At 43.0% G+C, this 18,996-nt stretch overlaps 1 protein-coding gene across 1 annotated transcript in view; it reads right to left on the reverse strand.

The window, feature by feature from the left end:
* Window positions 1-18,996, reverse strand: part of LOC111954059 (glutamate receptor ionotropic, kainate 2) — a 132,280-nt gene that overhangs the window by 88,177 nt on the left and 25,107 nt on the right. Inside the window, exons 4-6 of the mRNA XM_070435734.1 lie at window positions 7,850-8,031; window positions 7,106-7,159; window positions 5,146-5,319 (exon numbers count right to left, since the gene is read on the reverse strand). Coding sequence (XP_070291835.1) covers window positions 5,146-5,319; window positions 7,106-7,159; window positions 7,850-8,031 — 410 coding nt within the window. The remainder of the gene's footprint in view (window positions 1-5,145; window positions 5,320-7,105; window positions 7,160-7,849; window positions 8,032-18,996) is intronic.

Genomic DNA, 18,996 nt, shown 5'->3' on the forward strand with positions numbered 1-18,996 from the left:
AACTGGAGGTAACCTCCGTAAATGTCCTTCCAATCACAGCTTAACTATTAAATTGAGCAAGTATCAATTTGGCCACCTTGAAGGGAATCGTCATGGATTTAGGGACGAACAAAGAAATGTACAAAACAAGGCTTTATATGATCTTGCCAAGTGACGCGAAGCACATCATTTTATCCATTCTTCGCACAATACAAGAGTGTCTGTCACATTCTGATTCTTAATTCCTCAAGCAATACCCTAGCTCTTCTCCGTCTATCCAAGTGAACCAGGCCAACAGTGTGTAGCAGACCGGTTGCCAAGGACAACACCCCTCCAGGGTGACCTTGTGGTGTATGGACGAAATTGATAGACTGATATACGAAGGAGAGGATGTCTAACGGTCAGTGTCGAAAAGATGCAGGGTTTGCATCAACTAACTGCCACATGAAATAATGCAAGTATACTGTATAATTACACTGAGTTCCCGGGTTTGCTTAACAACCGTGTCTGAAATGAAAGCAGTATACTGTATAAATTACACTGAGTTTCCCCTGGTGTTAGCAACGTGTCTGAATGATGCAGTATAGCTGTATAAATACACTGAGTTCCCGGGGTTGTTACAACGTGTGCTGAATAGTGCAGTATACTGTAATAATCAACTGAGTTCCCGGGGTGTTACAACCGTGTCTGAATGAATGCAGTATACTGTATAATCACAACGAAGTTCCCGGGTTGTTACAACCGTGTCTTGAATGAATGCAAGTAATACTGTATATAAGTACAAACTGCAGTTTCCGGGTTTGTTACCAACCGTGTCTGAAATGAATGCAGTATACTGTATAATCACATTGAGTTTCCCTGGTTGTTACAACCCGTGTACTGATGATGCAGTATATTGTATAAATCAACACTGAGTTCCCAGGGGTGTTTACAACCGTGTCTGAAAACTGGCAGTAACTGTATAATAACCAATATGGCTGAAGTCCTGGGTTTGTACAACCGTGTCTGAAGAGTGCAGTATAGTATAATTACACTGAGTTCCCGGGGGTTACAACCGTGCTGAATGAATGCAGTATACTGTATAATTACAACTGAAGTTCCCCGGGTTGTTTAAACCGTGTCTGAATGAATGCAGTATATCTGTAATAAATTAACATCTGATTCCCTGGGTTGTTACAACCGTGTAGAATGAGTGCAGTAATATTGTTATAATCACATCTGAGTCCCCGGGTTGTTACAACCGTGTCTTGAATGAAGCTAGTATAAATATTCTGTATAATTCAAACTGAGTTCCCCGGTTGTTACAACCGTGTCTGAATGAAGCAGTATACGGTATAATCACGAGTGAGTTCGCTGTTGGGTCCAACCGTGTACCTGAATTGAGTGGCAGTATATCTGTATAATACACTGAGTTCCCTGGGTATACTAGATGAGCTTTGCTGTACCTGTGGTGTCTACTACTAGCCTGGGACTAGAAGCACAGCAACACTATTTATGATTTTCTGACACGTATCGAATGCATAATAAAGGAGAGAGATTACCCAATTAGACACAACCACTTGGTGTGTGGTATGTGTATTGTGTATGTGTGCGTGGCGTGTGGGTGTGTATGGTGTTGCTATGCGTTGTGTATGTGTATGTGTGCGTGGGTGTGGGTGTGTTGTGTGTGTGTGTGTGTGTGTGTGTGTGTGTGTGTGTGTGTGTGTGTGTGTGTGTGTGTGTGTGTGTGTGTGTGTGCGTCGTGGTGTGTGTGTGTGTGTGGTTGCGTGCGTGCTGCGTGCGTGCGTCGTGGTAGCGTGCGTGCGTGCGTGCGTGCGTGCGTGCGTGCGTGCGTGACGTGCGTGCGTGGCGTAGCGTGCGTGCCTTTCTAAGGTCTTCGAAAGCCAAGTTAACAAACAGATTACTGACCATTTTGAATCCCACCGTACTTTCTCCGCTATGCAATCTGGTTTCAGAGCTGGTCATGGGTGCACCTCAGCCACGCTCAAGGTCCTAAACGATATCATAACCGCCATCGATAAGAGACATTACTGTGCAGCCGTATTCATCGACCTGGCCAAGGCTTTCGACTCTGTCAATCACCACATTCTTATCGGCAGACTCAACAGCCTTGGTTTCTCAAATGACTGCCTCGCCTGGTTCACCAACTACTTCTCTGATAGAGTTCAGTGTGTCAAATCGGAGGGCCTGTTGTTCGGACCTCCAGCAGTCTCTATGGGAGTGCCACAGGGTTCAATTCTCGGGCCGACTCTCTTCTCTGTATGCATCAATGATGTCGCTCTAGCTGCTGGTGATTCTCCGATCCACCTCTATGCAGACGACACCATTCTGTATACTTCTGTCCCTCCTTTGGACACTGTGTTAACTAACCTCCAGACGAGCTTCAATGCCATACAACTCTCCTTCCGTGGCCTCCAACTGCACTTAAATGCAAATAAAACTAAATGCATGCTCTTCAACCGATCGCTGCCCGCACCTGCCCCGACTGTCCAGCATCACTACTCTGGACGGTTCTGACTTAGAATATGTGGACCACTACAAATACCTAGGTGTCTGGTTAGACTGTAAACTCTCCTTCCAGACTCACATTAAACATGTCCAATCCAAAATTAAATCTAGAATCGGCTTCCTATTTCGCAACAAAGCATCCTTCACTCATGCTGCCAAACATACCCTCGTAAAACTGACCATCCTGCCGATCCTCGACTTTGGCGATGTCATTTACAAAATAGCCTCCAACTCTCTACTCAACAAATTGGATGCAGTCCATCACAGTGCCATCCGCTTTGTCACCAAAGCCCCATATACTACACACCACTGCGATCTGTACGCTCTCGTTGGCTGGCCCTCGCTTCATACTCGTCGCCAAACCCACTGGCTCCAGGTCATCTGCAAGTCTTTGCTAGGTAAAGCCCCGCCTTATCTCAGCTCACTGGTCACCATAGCAGCACCCACCCATAGCACGCGCTCCAGCAGGTATATCTCACTGGTCACCCCTAAAGCCAATTTCTCCTTTGGCCGCCTTTCCTTCCAGTTTTCTGCTGCCAATGATGGGAACAAACTGCAAAAATCCCTGAAGCTGGAGACACATATCTCCCTCACTAGCTTTAAGCACCAGCTATCAGAGCAGCTCACAGATCACTGCAACTGTACATAGCCCATCTGTAAATAGCCCATCCAACTGCCTCATCCCCATACTGTATTTATTWATTTATCTTGRTCCTTTGCATCCCAGCATCTCTACTTGCACATTCATCTTCTGCACATCTACCATTCCAGTGTTTATTGCTATATTGTAATTACTTCGCCACCATGTCCTATTTATTGCCTTACCTCCCTTATCTTAGCTCATTTGTACACAATGTATATAGACTTGTTTTTCTACTGTATTATTGACTGTATGTTTGTTTATTCCATGTGTAACTCTGTGTTGTTGTATGTTTCGAACTGCTTTGCTTTATCTTAGCCAGGTCGCAGTTGTAAATGAGAACTTGTTCTCAACTAGCCTACCTGGTTAAATAAAGGTGAAATAAAAAAATTAAAAAAATTAAAAAATGTTTATATCATTACCATACAATTTGAATAATTTCTATAATTTTTCATCCACATATTTTCTCATTTATTTTATTAAATTAGATAATCTTAAGGGAGAAGAGCATTATGGGCTGCGTCCCATATTTAGTGTCTACTTTTGGCCTCTACTCTGGGAATAGGGAATAGGATGCCATTTGGTCCGCGGTATGGTGGGATACAGTATATCACTGTTGAATATATCACTGGCTTATAAATAGAACACACTCATGAAGTCATTTATCAAGCCTGGTACAGAGCCCATTGGACATTATTATTTATTATTTAGCAGAAGTTCTAGTCTGGTGCGATATGTCAATATGCGCTATGCCTAATTAATCAAACCATGTGTACAGAATTTAAAAAATGGAAAAACATCCAGCATTTAACCTCTTTGTGCATTTCATTCATCTTTGCATACATGAATAACAGCGTTGTTGTTTTGTCTCGTGTCTAAGCCTATGGGAATTGAAAGAAAACATGTGCCATTGCATTAAGCGGTGGTATGTGACAATAGGGCTTTCTCTGGCAAGACATCAGAGCAGATTGCTACACCAAATGAATGCAGTTAACTGTGCATTGGATTATAAGATTAAAAAAATACTTATAGGTCCTACAGTGTCTTTGCTTTTTAGACAGTATTTGACATGCATGTACTCTAATTTAGGGGTTACAGCTTCCATGTAGAACAGAAGTACAGTAGGGCATGCCATCCTATGACGCCTTGTGCATTTCAATTCATTAGCATATATGACATTGTGTCTCTGACATTGTGTTACTGGTTTTTCTCATTGCATCTGTCTCTGTGAAGATTCACCATGGATCTACTGCCATCTTATACCCAGACAGAGGAAACAGACAGGAAAGAGACACAAAACAGAAAAACACAGACATACATCTCCCCGGAGACTTCGTATCGTCCCTGCGAAATTAAATAATTGGCGGTTTCAGACAAATGGATACAGAGAGAGACCTTGAATGACCATGCCTGAGCTCCACTTATGTTTTTTCACTTTCAAATCACCTCATCGTCGCTGGCTTTTTTGGACGGCTCCCCAGAAAAAAGCAGAGGCCATCATTTCCGTCCAATTTGCTCTCTCGCTCTCTCTCCGCACACTGACAGATTGTCATATTTTGGCAGGGTTCCCGGCGGATAGAGGGAGAGAGGAGGCGAGTGAAGGAGTGCAGAGAAAGGGCCATTACCATCCACACAGTCTCATTAGAGAGCATTTAGACCCAGGAACTCCAAGCTCAAAGCTCCAGACATTGGGCTACTGCCCAGCCTCGATGCCCTCCCAGAGAGCATCTCACCTGGGCTAAAGCCCCTGCCATCCTGCCCTGTTACCCAGTAACTATTTCATTACATTCGTATATTGTATATTTCATTGCTTCATGAATCATGTCATGGATATAAAATTGACCACTTCATACACAATGGCTTAAAATCTGCCTGTACTAGAAAGATCACAACACATGATAAATGTAGCAATATAATTTACAACGTCCTATCGATTTGGTCATTGAGACACTAGGGCGATAAAGCATGTTTGTTTGTGCATGCAGAGCATAAGGAAGATTTAGCAGTTTCAACCATACCGTCATGAATCCTTCCAGTAGGCCCGAGTCCGGTTTGGGCGGGGCTTGTAGGCGTTCCATGGACCATTTCTCGATGATCGACGACACCTGAGAGTTTTCCGTGTTTAGGATCCGGAAACCCGTCATGTTGACTCCGCTGTACCGATACGGCTCCATATCCAGGGCGAAAAGGTCCTAAAATAACAAAAATTGCTGTGTTCATGCTTTCATACTTTATTAAAATATAATAAACATGTCATAGACATGTAACAAGCTCTTCATTAGTGTAGTATGGTATTACTGATTCTATATAGGGATTGTGTCCGTAGATTGAGATGCAAGGAGATCATTTATTGCCAATGATTGATTCTAGAGTGCTGACCGCACACCTGTTCTCACGCTAAATTAAAACTGCGTTCGGGAAGCCAGACTTAACGGCGAGAGAGATTACCGGGGTACGTTCTGAAGTATTTTCAGGAGGCAGTTAATCTCGTTCGCCGAGGCAGTGGACTTGATTAAGCTAACGTTTTCAAGGTTACCGGGCAGGGCCTTGGTGCGAGGCCACACGTCTGGCTTATGAAGGCAGGCGTCTATAGGTTGTATAAGTGTACACTCCTCTAAGGGCAAAACAAGCCCCTGGATACCAGTTGTATTGCAGCATTGGCCAGCACTACCGCCACTTCCTTGCCAAACTGACCTATGTTGTTGGAACAGGCAGGAGCCCAGACTAACAAGTTACAGCATGCCTCTGAAACAGCACTACCTTCGTTGCTCTATTTCCTGTTTGCCCATAACAACAGATTTAGGGTCAGTCTTTCTCAACCCTTGTCCTAACCTTATCCATAATTTTCCAAACTGCACAACAGATTCATGGTCAGTCTTTCTCGACCCTTGTCCTAACCTTATCCATAATGTTCCAAACAGCACAACAGGCACAGTTGTTGTCAGGGTCATAATGTACTGAGACGGTAATAGCCTCGTACTGTCTGAGCTGTTATGTACGCTCTGAATCTCTCATTCTCTCTCTCGCCATCCAGGAAAGATAGGCTTTTCATCCAGTGAGAACAGCGGGACTCTTTGTAGTGGATGGATCAAAATCGCCGTCTTGAGTCAGAATAGACGAGCATATCGAACAGCTTTATTTTTTTCGTGATCAAAACTATTAGAGGCTTTTGGACAACAGATTGGGGAAGGGTAGAGAATGGCTAAGCATCGTTTAGAGAGGAAACAAAAGGGTATCAAAGAAAAAGTCTAGACTGATACTTAGACAGCTATAACCTTTTTCAACCCTGGAATAGATACGGTCTTTAAAGGGTTTTATCTATAAATGTTTTTGACATTTATTAACAGTATCCTCAATAACACATTATAGATGTATTAATTGCCACCAGGACCAAGTATTTAAGTGTCAATATAAAGAATATGATTATGTGATATCTACTGTAWGGTGTCCATGTTAGGACAACATCACGCATCTGCAATGTTCATGGATACCTTCCTAATATGGGCAACGTATTGATCAGGAAGAAAACTCAGTATAGACGGGTTAGCTGACAACGTCACAAAAACGATGAGCAGGCTTCAATGGGGCAGAAGTCCATGTGTTGTTGTGATCTTGAATGGCCAGATATTTAGTAACAATGACAAGAAGCTGCCATGTGAGGATCCGTAGGCGGCTCATTTCAGCTCGTTTCATCTTGTTCTTGATACCATGTCTTATTTTGAGGTGTTTTGATTGATGTCACGTCTAGGCTAATATGGCAAAAAAAACTGCTAGCTAGCTAACCAACAACTGTAACAATGTATTTGTGCGATAACAAGTGCTCATTGTGCAAATGTATTTATGTTTTCAAGAACATTGGATATGAAATACAGTTTAAATGTTGTCATCAATTTAAAGCCATTCCAGTCTGTTTTGCCCCATAGTTTTTGTTGCTAAACAACCAACCCGTCTATAAATGTAAGGTGCTGGTAAACGTACCAGGGTGGTGAAGATGTAGTGGTAGTACTCGGTCATCATTCCCATGGCTAGAGCCTGTGGGAAAACAACAATACTGACTATGGTCAAAGTGCCAACAGAAATATACAGCATGTGTGAGTGCAGAGTAGACAKATTTTTTTGGGACCAAATTACTTTAGATAAGTCAATATGCTAAACACATTTGGGGAATATCCTATTAGCGTTTTATGTATTTTTTTGTCAACACACAGAGCAGAAAATCAGAGCAATTTTTCAGAGTCATGATTCAGCAAGCCTTTGTGGTGGATGTTTCACATTACGAGGCCATGTTGGTGGCCATGCTGTATATAATTAGTAAACTGAACACGTGTCATCTACTCTGCCAAAAAACTGGTATTTTGGTGACGGATATACACACTTCTCATTAAGAATGTGGCTTAATCATAATGTCTGAAACATGCCTGCGAGCTGAGTCAGAGCTGCTAATTAAAACTATATTGTGGCATAGAGCATCCATTAGAGCATCCATTATGGAAGCACAGTAATAGAACTGTAATATTCTAAAAGGAGATGAACGAGGAAAATTAAATATCCAAAAGAGTCGGTTGCAGATAAAAAGGAKTTGAATGACGGTGCTGGACCTTAAACCATAATATAAGTAATAACTATTCAATGAGTGACTCATTATTCTGGAGATAATTCATATAAAGAAATCTAACAAAGTCTAAGAATAACAAAGTACAACATGTCTCTTGCCTAACTGACCTGTTTCAGGATCCAGGCAGCCATTTCATGGCCGCAGTCAAAGATCACGTGGAACTCCTTTGCTTTCTTCATCTCTTTCAGAAGTGGCTTGGCATCCTTGGTCTCCGCCGGCAACTGTCGGATCTTCAAACGAATGTTGTATCGGGATGGCGCCTTGATCAGCTCCTGCAACCGAATAAGACCTGCAGACCAAAAATGTACACCTTATACAAGAGTGGCAGGAATTTTAAAAAATGTGTATGCAATGGAAATGAATAAAAGCGCGGCATTGGTAAGGCATACAGTTCGGATACAACCCAGCAGAATTGGTTCTGTGAACATTCCCAGAACATTCATTAGGTTGCCCCAACAGTTCTAAAAACACAAAAACTGTCCAGTTGTGCTGATGATTATGCAATGTTTGTATAAAATATTATCTTGATGTTGCAAGAACCTTATCAGAACAAATGTTGTTATTACATTACTTGGAAACCTAATAACAACCTCAGGGGAATGTTCTGTGGTGGTAGTRACAGATGTTGTGCACAACATTTTAAGATATAAAAAAAACTAACATTTTGTCATCAAAAGTATTATTTGAATGTTTTTGGGATGTTATCATGTGAGATAAAACCATAACTAGAACGTAATATGAATGTTACCTAATGTCCTGTGAATGTTCCCGGTTACCTGGGAAGTGTTTTTAAGTGTAAAAGCCAAAATACATGGCTCTCTATTCCATAATTGACCTGATTCTCCCACTTGCCCTCTGCCACGTGTATTCTGACTCTTCTGATCACAGACAAAATCATTCAATCGTGTCAATGGGAAACTTACAACATTTCAGAATAGTCAGAATACCTCCAATGATAGTCAGAATACCTCCAATGATACAGTTCTGCAGAACCTCCAACAGAGCTCTTCACCAACTCAACACAAACGACAAAAAGCACTTTACTCCAGCACCTTAAAAATGCAAATTCATACAGTACTCTCTACTCTAGAGTGGAATGACTTAAATCTGATAGTGTGGGGAAAGCCAGAGTCAATTCATTCTCTATCTCTCTCCTTCCCAAGGTTCTGTTCTGATGGGAGCCTCTGTTTGCCCGACCACTATCCCCTAGGGAATGTAAACATACCACCTTTTCGAGAAACAAACTCCAACTGTCCCTTTTCCACCAGCACTCCGTTAGAAATGTCTCAAAAAGACGATCTGAAATTACAACAAGTTTCTCCCCTCTCCACCGAGGACTTCTGAGGACTTGGCTCAGTCCTCTTCGGATGACTTCTCCACCGAGGACCTCTGAGGACTTGGCTCAGTCCTCTTCGGAGGACTTCTCCACCGAGGACCTCTGAGGACTTGGCTCAGTCCTCTACTCGAACGGACCCTTCTCCACCGAGGACACGCTCTTGAGGACTTGGCTCAGTCCTCTTCGGAGGACTTTCTCACGCAGGACCTCTGAGGACTTGGCTCAGTCCTCTTCGGAGGACTTCTCCACCGAGGACCTCTGAGGACTTGGCTCAGTCCTCTTCGGAGGACTTCTCCACCGAGGACCTCTGAGGACTTGGCTCAGTCCTACTTCGGAGGACTTTTCGTCTTCACCGAGGACCTCTGAGGACTTGGCTCAGTCCCTGGAGGACTTCTCCACCGAGGACTTCTGAGGACTTGGCTCAGTCCTCCTTCGGAGGACTTCTCCACCGAGGACCTCTGAGGACTTGGCTCAGTCCTCTTCGGAGGACTTCTCCACCGAGGACTTCTGAGCCGTGGAATGAATGAAGGCTGGATTTATGGTAAAAATGATTACTTGTCATGAGTGTAGAAATGGATGGGTGTAGGAAGGAGAGAAGGTTTTTTTTAAGAACACGTTAGGACTGCTCAGCCCCTTTTTCTTTGGGACGAAGTTGCTGTGTGAGCAATTAATGGTTTTACTGTGAGTCAGGGCTGATTCTCCCTTGGGAGTTTAATAAGGATTGCTGCAAAATAGGAATGAGAATGTGTCCTCGCATGTTGGAAGTACAGTCGTGGCCAAAAGTTTTGAGAATGCACCAAAATTAATTTTACACAAAGTCTGCTGCCTCAGTTTGTATGATTGGCAATTTGCATATACATCCGAAATGACATGAAGAGTGATCAGATGAATTGCATTTAATTGCAAAGTCCCTCTTTGCCATGCAAATTACTGAATCTCAAAAAACACTATTCACTGCATTTCAGCCCTGCCACAAAAGGACCAGCTGACATCATGTTAGTGATTCTCTCGTTAACACTAAAGGTGTTGAGTGATTGAACGAGTATCAACAAGGCCATAAGGAGATCACTCTGTCATGCCTGATTAGATCTCGATATAACACGACATGGCATTCAAAAGGAGGGTGGTGCACTTGGAATCATTGTTCTTCCTCTGTCAACATGGTATAACGATCTGAATAACACATGTACCGTCATCATGCTTTGCACAAAAAGGCTCAAAGCCAAGATATTGCATAAGTGGATACACGCGGATCACTCAATTATCGATTCATCAAGATCCAGGAGAGCGGTTCAATTGTTGTAAGAAGCTTCAGGGCACCCAAGAAGTCCAGCAAGCGCCAGGACCATCTCTAAAGTTGATTCAGCTGCGGGATTGGGGCACCACAGACACAGAGCTTGCTCAGGAATGGCAGCAGGTAGGTGTGATTGCATCTGCATGCACAATGAGGCGAAAGACTTTTGGAGGATGGCCTGGTGTCAAGAAGGGCAGCAAAGAAGCCACTTCTCTCCAGGAAAAACATCAGGGACAGAATGATATCTCTGCAAAAGGTACAGGGATTGGACTGCTGAGGACTGGGTAACGTCATTTTCCTTTCCGATTGTTTGGGGCAACTCTGAGAATCCCTTTCCGATTGTTTGGGGGGGGGGGGGGGGCGGGGAACTGTCCGGAGAAGAGAAGGTGACGTACCATCAGTCCTGTTCATGCAACAGTAAAGCATCCTGAGACCATTCATGTGTGGGGTTGCTCCTCAGCCAGAGGGTGGCTCACTCACAATTTTGCCTAAGAACACAGCCATGATAAAGAATGGTAACACATCCTCCGAGAGCAACTTCCTCCACAACCATCCAGGAACAGTTCGTGATGAAACAATGCCTTTTCCAGCATGATGGAGCACCTTGCCATAAGGCAAAAGTGATAACTAAGTGGCTCTTGGAAAAAAACATTGATATTTTGGGTCCATGGTTAGGAAAACTCCCCAGACCTTAATCCCATTGAGAACTTGTAGTCAATCCTCAAGAGGCGCGTGACAAACAAAAACCCCAAAATTCTGACAAAACTCCAAGCATTGATTATGCAAGAATGGGCTGCCAATCAGTCAGGATGTGGCCCAGAAGTTAATTGACAGCATACCAGGGCGGATTTCAGAGGTCTTGAAAAAAGAAGGGTCAACACTGCAAATATTGACTCGTTGCATCAACTTCATGTAATTGTCAATAAAATTCTTTGACACTTATGAAATGCTTGTAATTATACTTCCGTATTCATAGTAACATCTGACAAAAATATCTAAAAGACACTGAAGCAGCAAACTGTGTGTAAATGAACATGTGTCATTGTCAAAACTTTTGGCCAGGACTGTACATACTGCAGTTGTGTGGAGTGAGGGAGGTAGGTATTCCAAGCACCGGGATCTCACGCGAACTAATCCCAGAAGATCCCTACTCCAGTGTAATCTCAGAAGATCCCTACTCTGGGTAATCCCAGAAGATCCTACTCCAGTGTAATCTCAGAAAGATCCTACTCCTGGGTGTAATTCCCAGAAAGATCCCTACTCCAGTGTAATCTCACAGAAGATCCCACTATCTGGGGTAATCGGCCACGAAGATCCCTACTCCAGTGTAATCTCAGCAAGATCCCACTCCATGTGTAATCCCAGAAAGATCCCTTACTCTGGGGTAATCCTCTAGATATTAGTTTATCCCTATTTTCCAGCTGTCAATCACGCAGAAGATTTCCTCTCCTGGGGTTATTTATCCGGAAGGAAGATCGCATACTTCGTGGGGTAATCCCAGAAGATCCCTACTCCGGTGTAATCCCAGAAGATCCCTACTCTGGGGTAGTCCCAGAAGATCCCTACTCTGGGGTAATCCCAGAAGATCCCTACTCCGGCCATCTGTCCCTTCTCTGTTTTTGTCCGTACAGACACTTCGGAGGCATTAAGCGGAAAATCTTTCTGGGGGAGAGCAACGTTTGGGAAACACTGTCAGGGCCGATGTTTGAGGGGCTGTGGATAATGCCGATCCTCAGACAGCTGTGTGTGAATATTTTATCCTCTCCGATAGTTCTTCCCGCCAGACGTCAGATAGACTCCAATCACATAATGTCCTGGAGCATGAAGATGTGTGATTACAGTCCAAAGGTGTGTGTGTGTGTGTGTGTGTGTGTGAGAGTTGGAGGTGGTGTGTTACACTAAAACCACTCCCCTTAAGGAGGAGGAAACTGCCAGGCTGACATGGTTAAGTAACCCTCCCCTTAAAGAACCTCTAACACCTCCCTCAGAATCCTTTGTGAGGGAATCAATACATGCCAGTGGGAGTTGTGGTGGTGGGAGTGATGATAAATGGGTGCATCCAAAATGGAACCCTATTCTAAGTACTGTAGAGAATAGAGAACCCTATTGGCCCTGGTCTAAAGTAGTGTACTATATAGAGAATAGGGAGCCATTTGGGACATACTAATGAGGAGGAGTGGAACAGTGGCCAATTAGATGACTCGTTGTAGTGGACGTTGAGTTGGACCATTTACTGTGCACTTAGCCAAGGTTAATATACTCTCACCATGCTACAGTGGCGGCTCTCGACAAAGAGAAATGTGTGTGACAGAGACATGGTCAGAAAAGGTATTAGCATTTACTGAGGCAGTCACCAGGAGAATCCTGAAGGTCAATTTATTATGGTAAATAGGTCTTATTGAATCTACCAGCTCATGGTACACTCAGAAAAAAGGGGTTTTGGCTGTCCCCATAGGATAACCCTTTTTGGTTCCTGGTAGAACTATTTTGGGTTCTGTGTAGAACCCTCTGTGGAAAGGGTTCTCAATGGAACTCAAAGGGTTCTAACTGGAACCAAAAAGGGTTCTTCAAAAATGTTATCTTATCCTATGGGGACTATGGATCAATTTGTGATTCAGGGTAAGACACCTCATGTCCCCAGTGTAGTAAAAAGAAGTGGGCAAGTAACGTAATATTTATTTAATTTTAAAATGTATGCCAAACAAAAAACATTGATTTAAAAGTTTAACAAGCCATACAACTCCATGCACAATAAATGCTTTTAACAATTTCCACTGATAAATTTGCTAAAACTAATTTAGTTGAAGAATGGTGCAGATACAAACTTTGGTAACGGAATTAGGGTAAAATCTCTCAGGTTTTAATGTGATCAGGTTTTCCAATGTTTTTGTGTGTTAAAAATCTAAAATAAAAATAATAAAAATCTGCTCCAAAATAAGTATGAAAGATGTCTGTAGAAAGAATGGGGTGTCAGCTATGACATGGCACCTTGAGGTTGAACACATCTATTTTCTTTATTGAGTTACAGTGAAGTGGATTTACACTCGGTAACGGAACTACGGTAACAGAATTACATCATGGGTCCCTGATCTGTACTACAGAAATTCACAATTATAGATATGAATGTCATTCTCCTCATGTTTCTCAAGTTTGTACAGCACAGCACAGCAGAGCGCAGTAGAGTACAGTACAATATGCTGTACTCTACTTTTCTTTACTGTACTATCCAAACTTGTGAAACATACGTCTATGACAAGTTCAGATTTGGCCCAGTCCGGTCCATCTGTGGAATAACCAAATTTCAATACTCATGGATGTCCAGCGGTGCTCAGTGGGTGAGTAGGCTGGTTACAGTAAATGGAAAGAGAGGGGGCTCATGGGGAGGGGTTGTCCAGACAGAATTTTTTAACYCTCTTGGTTTGACCACCAGATTTACATTTTAGCAGACGCTCTTATCCTGAGCGATTGCCAGTAGTTAGTGCATACATTTACCTACTGCCCCCCCGTGGGAATCAAATCCACAGTTCTGGCATTACAAGGCCCATGCTCTACCAACTGAGCCACATGTGACCGAAGACAGAAACACCCKAAAAAATGTATGAGCTGTATGAGCCCATTGTAGCCAATTCAGTTCTAGTAATTCTGCTACTGATGTTTTTGGTCATTCTGTTACCTGATTTGGTAATGGAATTATGAGTTTTAATCACTTAATAATTCATAACCAAAATTATAAAATGACTAACTAATTGGTAGGTCTGCCATTACTTGTTACTACTGTGAACTTTCGTTATCCTCTCTCCTCATGAGGGTATGTGGGTATTTGGTAATGGAATTAAAAGGCACTAGGAATAATATTCACATGGAAAAGTCCACCGACCCATTTCAGAGCCATCATCGACTCAGTGGGTTTTGTCCAACATGTCTCCGGACCTACTCACTGCCACAGTCATACCCTGGATCTAGTTTTGTCCCATGGAATAAATACTGTGGATCTAAATGTTTTTTCTCATAATCCTGGACTATCGGAAGACCATTTTGTTATGTTTGCAATCGCAACAAATAGCACTGACACTGCACCCGTGAAGGTGGTAAATGACCTTTTAATGGCGTCAGACGAAGGCTCTGCATCTGTCCTAGTGCTTCTAGACCTTAGTGCTGCTTTTGACAACATCAATCACCACATTCTTTCAAAGGAATTGGAAACCCTAATTGGTCTACATGGACAAGTTCTTGCCTGGTTTGGAGCTTATCTGTCGGAAAGATATCAGTTTGTCTCTGTGCATGGTTTGTCCTCTGACAAATCAATTGTACGTTTTGACGTTCCTTAAGGTTCCATTTTAGGACCACTATTGTTTTCAATATAAATTCTACCTCTTGGTGATGTCATTCGGAAACACAATGTCAACTTTCACTGCTATGTGGACGACACACAGCTGTACATTTCGATGAAACATGGTGAAGCCCCAAAACTGTTTCAGACATAAGGAAGTGGATGGTGGCATTTTTTTAAACTTTTAAACTCTGACAAAACAGATGCCAGTTCTAGGTTCCAAGAAATAAAGAGATGTGCTGCTGGATATGACAATTCATCTTGATGGTTGTGACATGTGAAGGACCTCTGTGTTACTCTGGACTCTGATCTCTCTTTTGACAAACATATGAAGAACATTTCAAGGGCAGCTTTTTTCCGTCTTCGTGACTTTGCAAAAGTCTGAAAGGTTTTGTTTAAAAAATGTGGCAGATAAACTAATCCATAATCCATGCTTTTGTCACTTCTAGATTAGACTACTGTAATGCTCTACTCTCCAGCTACCCAGATAAAGCACTAAATATACTTCCATTTCTGCTAAACACGGCTGCTAGAATCTTGACTAGACCCCAAAAATGTGCTCATATTACTCAAGTGATCATGTTACTCCAGTGCTAGCCTGGCTTCCGGTTAAGGCTAAGGCTGATTTCAAAGTTTTACTGCTAACCTACAAAGCATTACACGGGCTTGCTCCAACCTATCTCTCCATTTTGGTCCAGCTATACATACCTACAAGTACGCTACGGTCACAAGACGCAGGCCTCCTTATTGTCCCTAGAAATTCTAAGCAAACAGTTGGAGGCATGGCTTTCTCCTATAGAGCTCAATTTTTATGGAATGGTCTGCCTATCCATGTGAGAGACGCAGACTCGGTCTCGACCTTTAAGCCTTTACTGAAGACTCATCTCTTCAGTAGGTCCTATGATTGAGTGTAGTCTGGCCCAGGGGTGCGAAGGTGAACGGCAAGGCACTGGAGCAACAAACTGCCCTTGCTGTCTCTGCCTGGCCAGCTCCCCTCTCTCCACTGGAATTCTCTGCCTATGACCCTATTAAGGTGGCTGAGTCACTGGCTTACTAGTGCTCTTCCATGCTGTCCCTAGGAGAGGTGCGTCACTTGAGTGGGTTGAGTCACAGACGTGATCTTCGGGTCCGGTTTTGTCCCCTCAGTCTCATGCGGTGGAGGAGATCTTTGTGGGCTATACTCAGCCTTGTCTCAGGGTAGTACGTTGGTGGTCTGTTGATATCCCTCTAGTGGTGTGGGGGCTGTGCTTTGGCAAAGTGGGTGGGGTTATGCCCTGCCTCTAGTATCTATACTGCAATAGTCTATGTGCCGGGGGCTAGGGTCAGTCTGCTATATCTAAGGTAATTATCCTGTCTATTTGGTGTCCTGTGTGAATTTAAGTATGCTCCCTCTAATTCTCTCTGTCTCCCTCTCTCCCTCTCCTCTCGGAGGACCTGAGCCCTAGGATAATACCTCAGGACTACCTGGCCTGATGGCTCCTGGCTGTCCCCAGTCCACCAGGTCATGCTGCTGCTCCAGTTTCAACTGTTCTGCGTGCGGCTATGGAACCCTGACCTGTTCACCGGACATGCTACCTTGTCCCGGGCCTGCTGTTTTTGACTCTCTCTCTCTCTACCGCACCTGCTGTCTCGACCTCTGAATGCTTAGCTATGAAAAGACAAATTACATTTACTCCTGAGGTACTGACCTGTTGCACCCACTACAACCATTGTGATTATTATTTGATCCTGCTGGTCATCTATGAACATTTGAACATCTTGAAGAAGAATTTGGCCTTAATGGTCATGTACTCTTATAATCTCCACCCAGCACAGCCAGAAGACGTCTGACCACCCCTCAGAGTCTGGTTGCTCTCTAGGTTTCTTCCTAGGTTTCTGCCTTTCTATGGAGTTTTTCCTAGCCCTCATACGTCTACATCTATATTGCTAGGTGTTTGGTGTTTTAGACTGGGTTTCTACATAGCACATTGTGACATCTGCTGATGTAAAAATGGCTTTATAAATACATTTGATTGATTAATTGAAGGAAATATTTCTTAAACTCACAGAAAGTAAACAATATCTCCAAAACATAATATGCTGTAAGTGTTGATAGTATACTGAACAAAAATATAAAAGCAACATGTAAAGTGTTGGTCCCATGTTTTATGAGCTGAAATAAAAGATCCCAGAAATTTTACATAAGCAATAAAAGCGTATTTCTCTCAAATGTTGTGCATTTATTTGTTGTCATGACTCTCCTGTGAGGATCCGAAGGATCAGGTTACAGTGGGTCAGCTCTACAGCCCCCTCCTCTCCCACAGAGGGAGAGAAGGATGGAGTTGGCCAGTTTTATGACGGTCGTAAATATCTTGCAGAAACTCTGCCTTTGGGCTCTAATTGATTGAGGGGAAATAACCCTTTTGTTTAAGGAGATTCCTCCCACCAAAACTACAACATCCAACAGTGGATAATGACACAATATTCCTAACACAAATCATGTGGGAAATGGTTGGTGGGGCTTGAAACAATATTGTCAAATAAGTCGTTGTTTGTGATATTGTCACGTTCTGACCATAGTTCTTGTGTGTTTTGCTTGTTTTAGTGTTGGTCAGGACGTGAGCTGGGTGGGCATTCTATGTTGTGTGTCTAGTTTGTCTGTTTCTATGTTTGGCCTAATATGGTTCTCAATCAGAGGCAGATGTTTTGTGTTGTCTCTGATTGGGAATCATATATAGGTGGCTTGTTTTGTGTTGGGGTTTTGTGGGTGGTTGTTTCCTGTCTCTGTGTTTTCTCTGCACCAGATAGGGCTGATTCGGTTTGCCACGTTTGTTATTTTGTTAGTTGTAAGTGTTCACAGTTTCGTCTTGTTTATTAAAGTCATGTTGAACACGAGCTACGCTGTGTCTTGGTCCGATCCCTGCTACACCTCCTCTTTAGACGAAGAGGAGGAAGGCTGCCGTTACAGATATCTTTAAGGATGTCACGCCATGACCTTAGAGATCCTTTTTATGTCTCTATTTTGGTTTGGTCAGGGCGTGAGTTGGGGTGGGCATTCTATGTGTTGTTTTCTGTTTTGTGTATTGCACCTTGCAGAACTGTTTGTTTGTCGCTTTGTTGTTTTTGTTCATGTGTTCGTATTTATTAAAAGTAATATGGACACGTACCACGCTGCACCTTGGTCTTCTCCTTCTCCCGACGACATTCGTTACAAAGGACAGTATAACAAATAACGGTAACTCTACAAATGTATACATCTATAATCCCAGTTATCAGATTTACATCTAAATGTTGTGGAACTTATTTGATTAAATATGAAACATTTTGTAAGAAGATGATATGTGATTTTAGCCTTCTAAATGAGAATTGTTTTTCATGTAAAGTTTTACCATGTCAGTAACCACGCCCACGTGAGCACAGACCTTGTGACAATGTGATAGAACCGCTCTCCAAGGTGTGGGCATAAAAAGACCGCTAACGAAATGTACATTCGACCAGAAAACGTGGAGCTGTGGCTAACACGCGTGATCGACAGCGGGAGCTGAAAAGTATGAAATGTTTAGAAACTCTGAAACTTTCAACAGAGAAGAAGAAAATCTCTACCAGACCAGACAGCGTGAAGCGGTGGCTACACGGCTGAGAAACGATATAAAACAAAAGACCAGCCGAAGTACAGCGCGAGCTGGATATGGCAAAATGGTTTGAAACTACAATACCAGAAAATGGTAAGGCCCTCTGAAACACTCTCGAAGATGAAGAAGACTACACAGGAACATTTAGTCTGCAGCTTTTTATGCACTGTTAGCCTAGGAAACTCGACCGAGCAATAGACAAAGACAATTTCCTCTCACCATTATAGGTATTTCTGAGTATCTATTCTAAACAAACAGAGTGAAGGACAAGGCCAGCTGGACACTGCGTGGTACCCTCTGGAAGATCCGTTCTAGCAGACACTCCGAGACCAAGAAGCTACAACTACTAAGTACATTGTGACCTCTGATGGACAACCAGAGACTTACACAACCAGAGACTTCTGATGAATACTCTCCATAGATGGACCGGATGATTTCAACAGAGAGATGCAAGGACATACAGTACAAGCGTAAATATGTGTTGCATTTCTAAATCCGAATGAGAGGTTGTTAGGGTGCTAAATATCCAATTTACGATGAGCGTATTATTCAACTGTATGTACGATAGCTGAATTCCTTTGTCTCTTCTTCTCCCGCTCTTTCTTTCCCAACCCTTTTCATTGTGTACCAAGCTGTCATATCGGGTTAGCCCATTAGGGACTTTTCATTGCATCATGTTAGTA

The sequence above is a fragment of the Salvelinus sp. IW2-2015 genome, linkage group LG28 (assembly GCF_002910315.2).
Source record: "Salvelinus sp. IW2-2015 linkage group LG28, ASM291031v2, whole genome shotgun sequence".
Lineage (NCBI taxonomy): Eukaryota > Metazoa > Chordata > Actinopteri > Salmoniformes > Salmonidae > Salvelinus > Salvelinus sp. IW2-2015.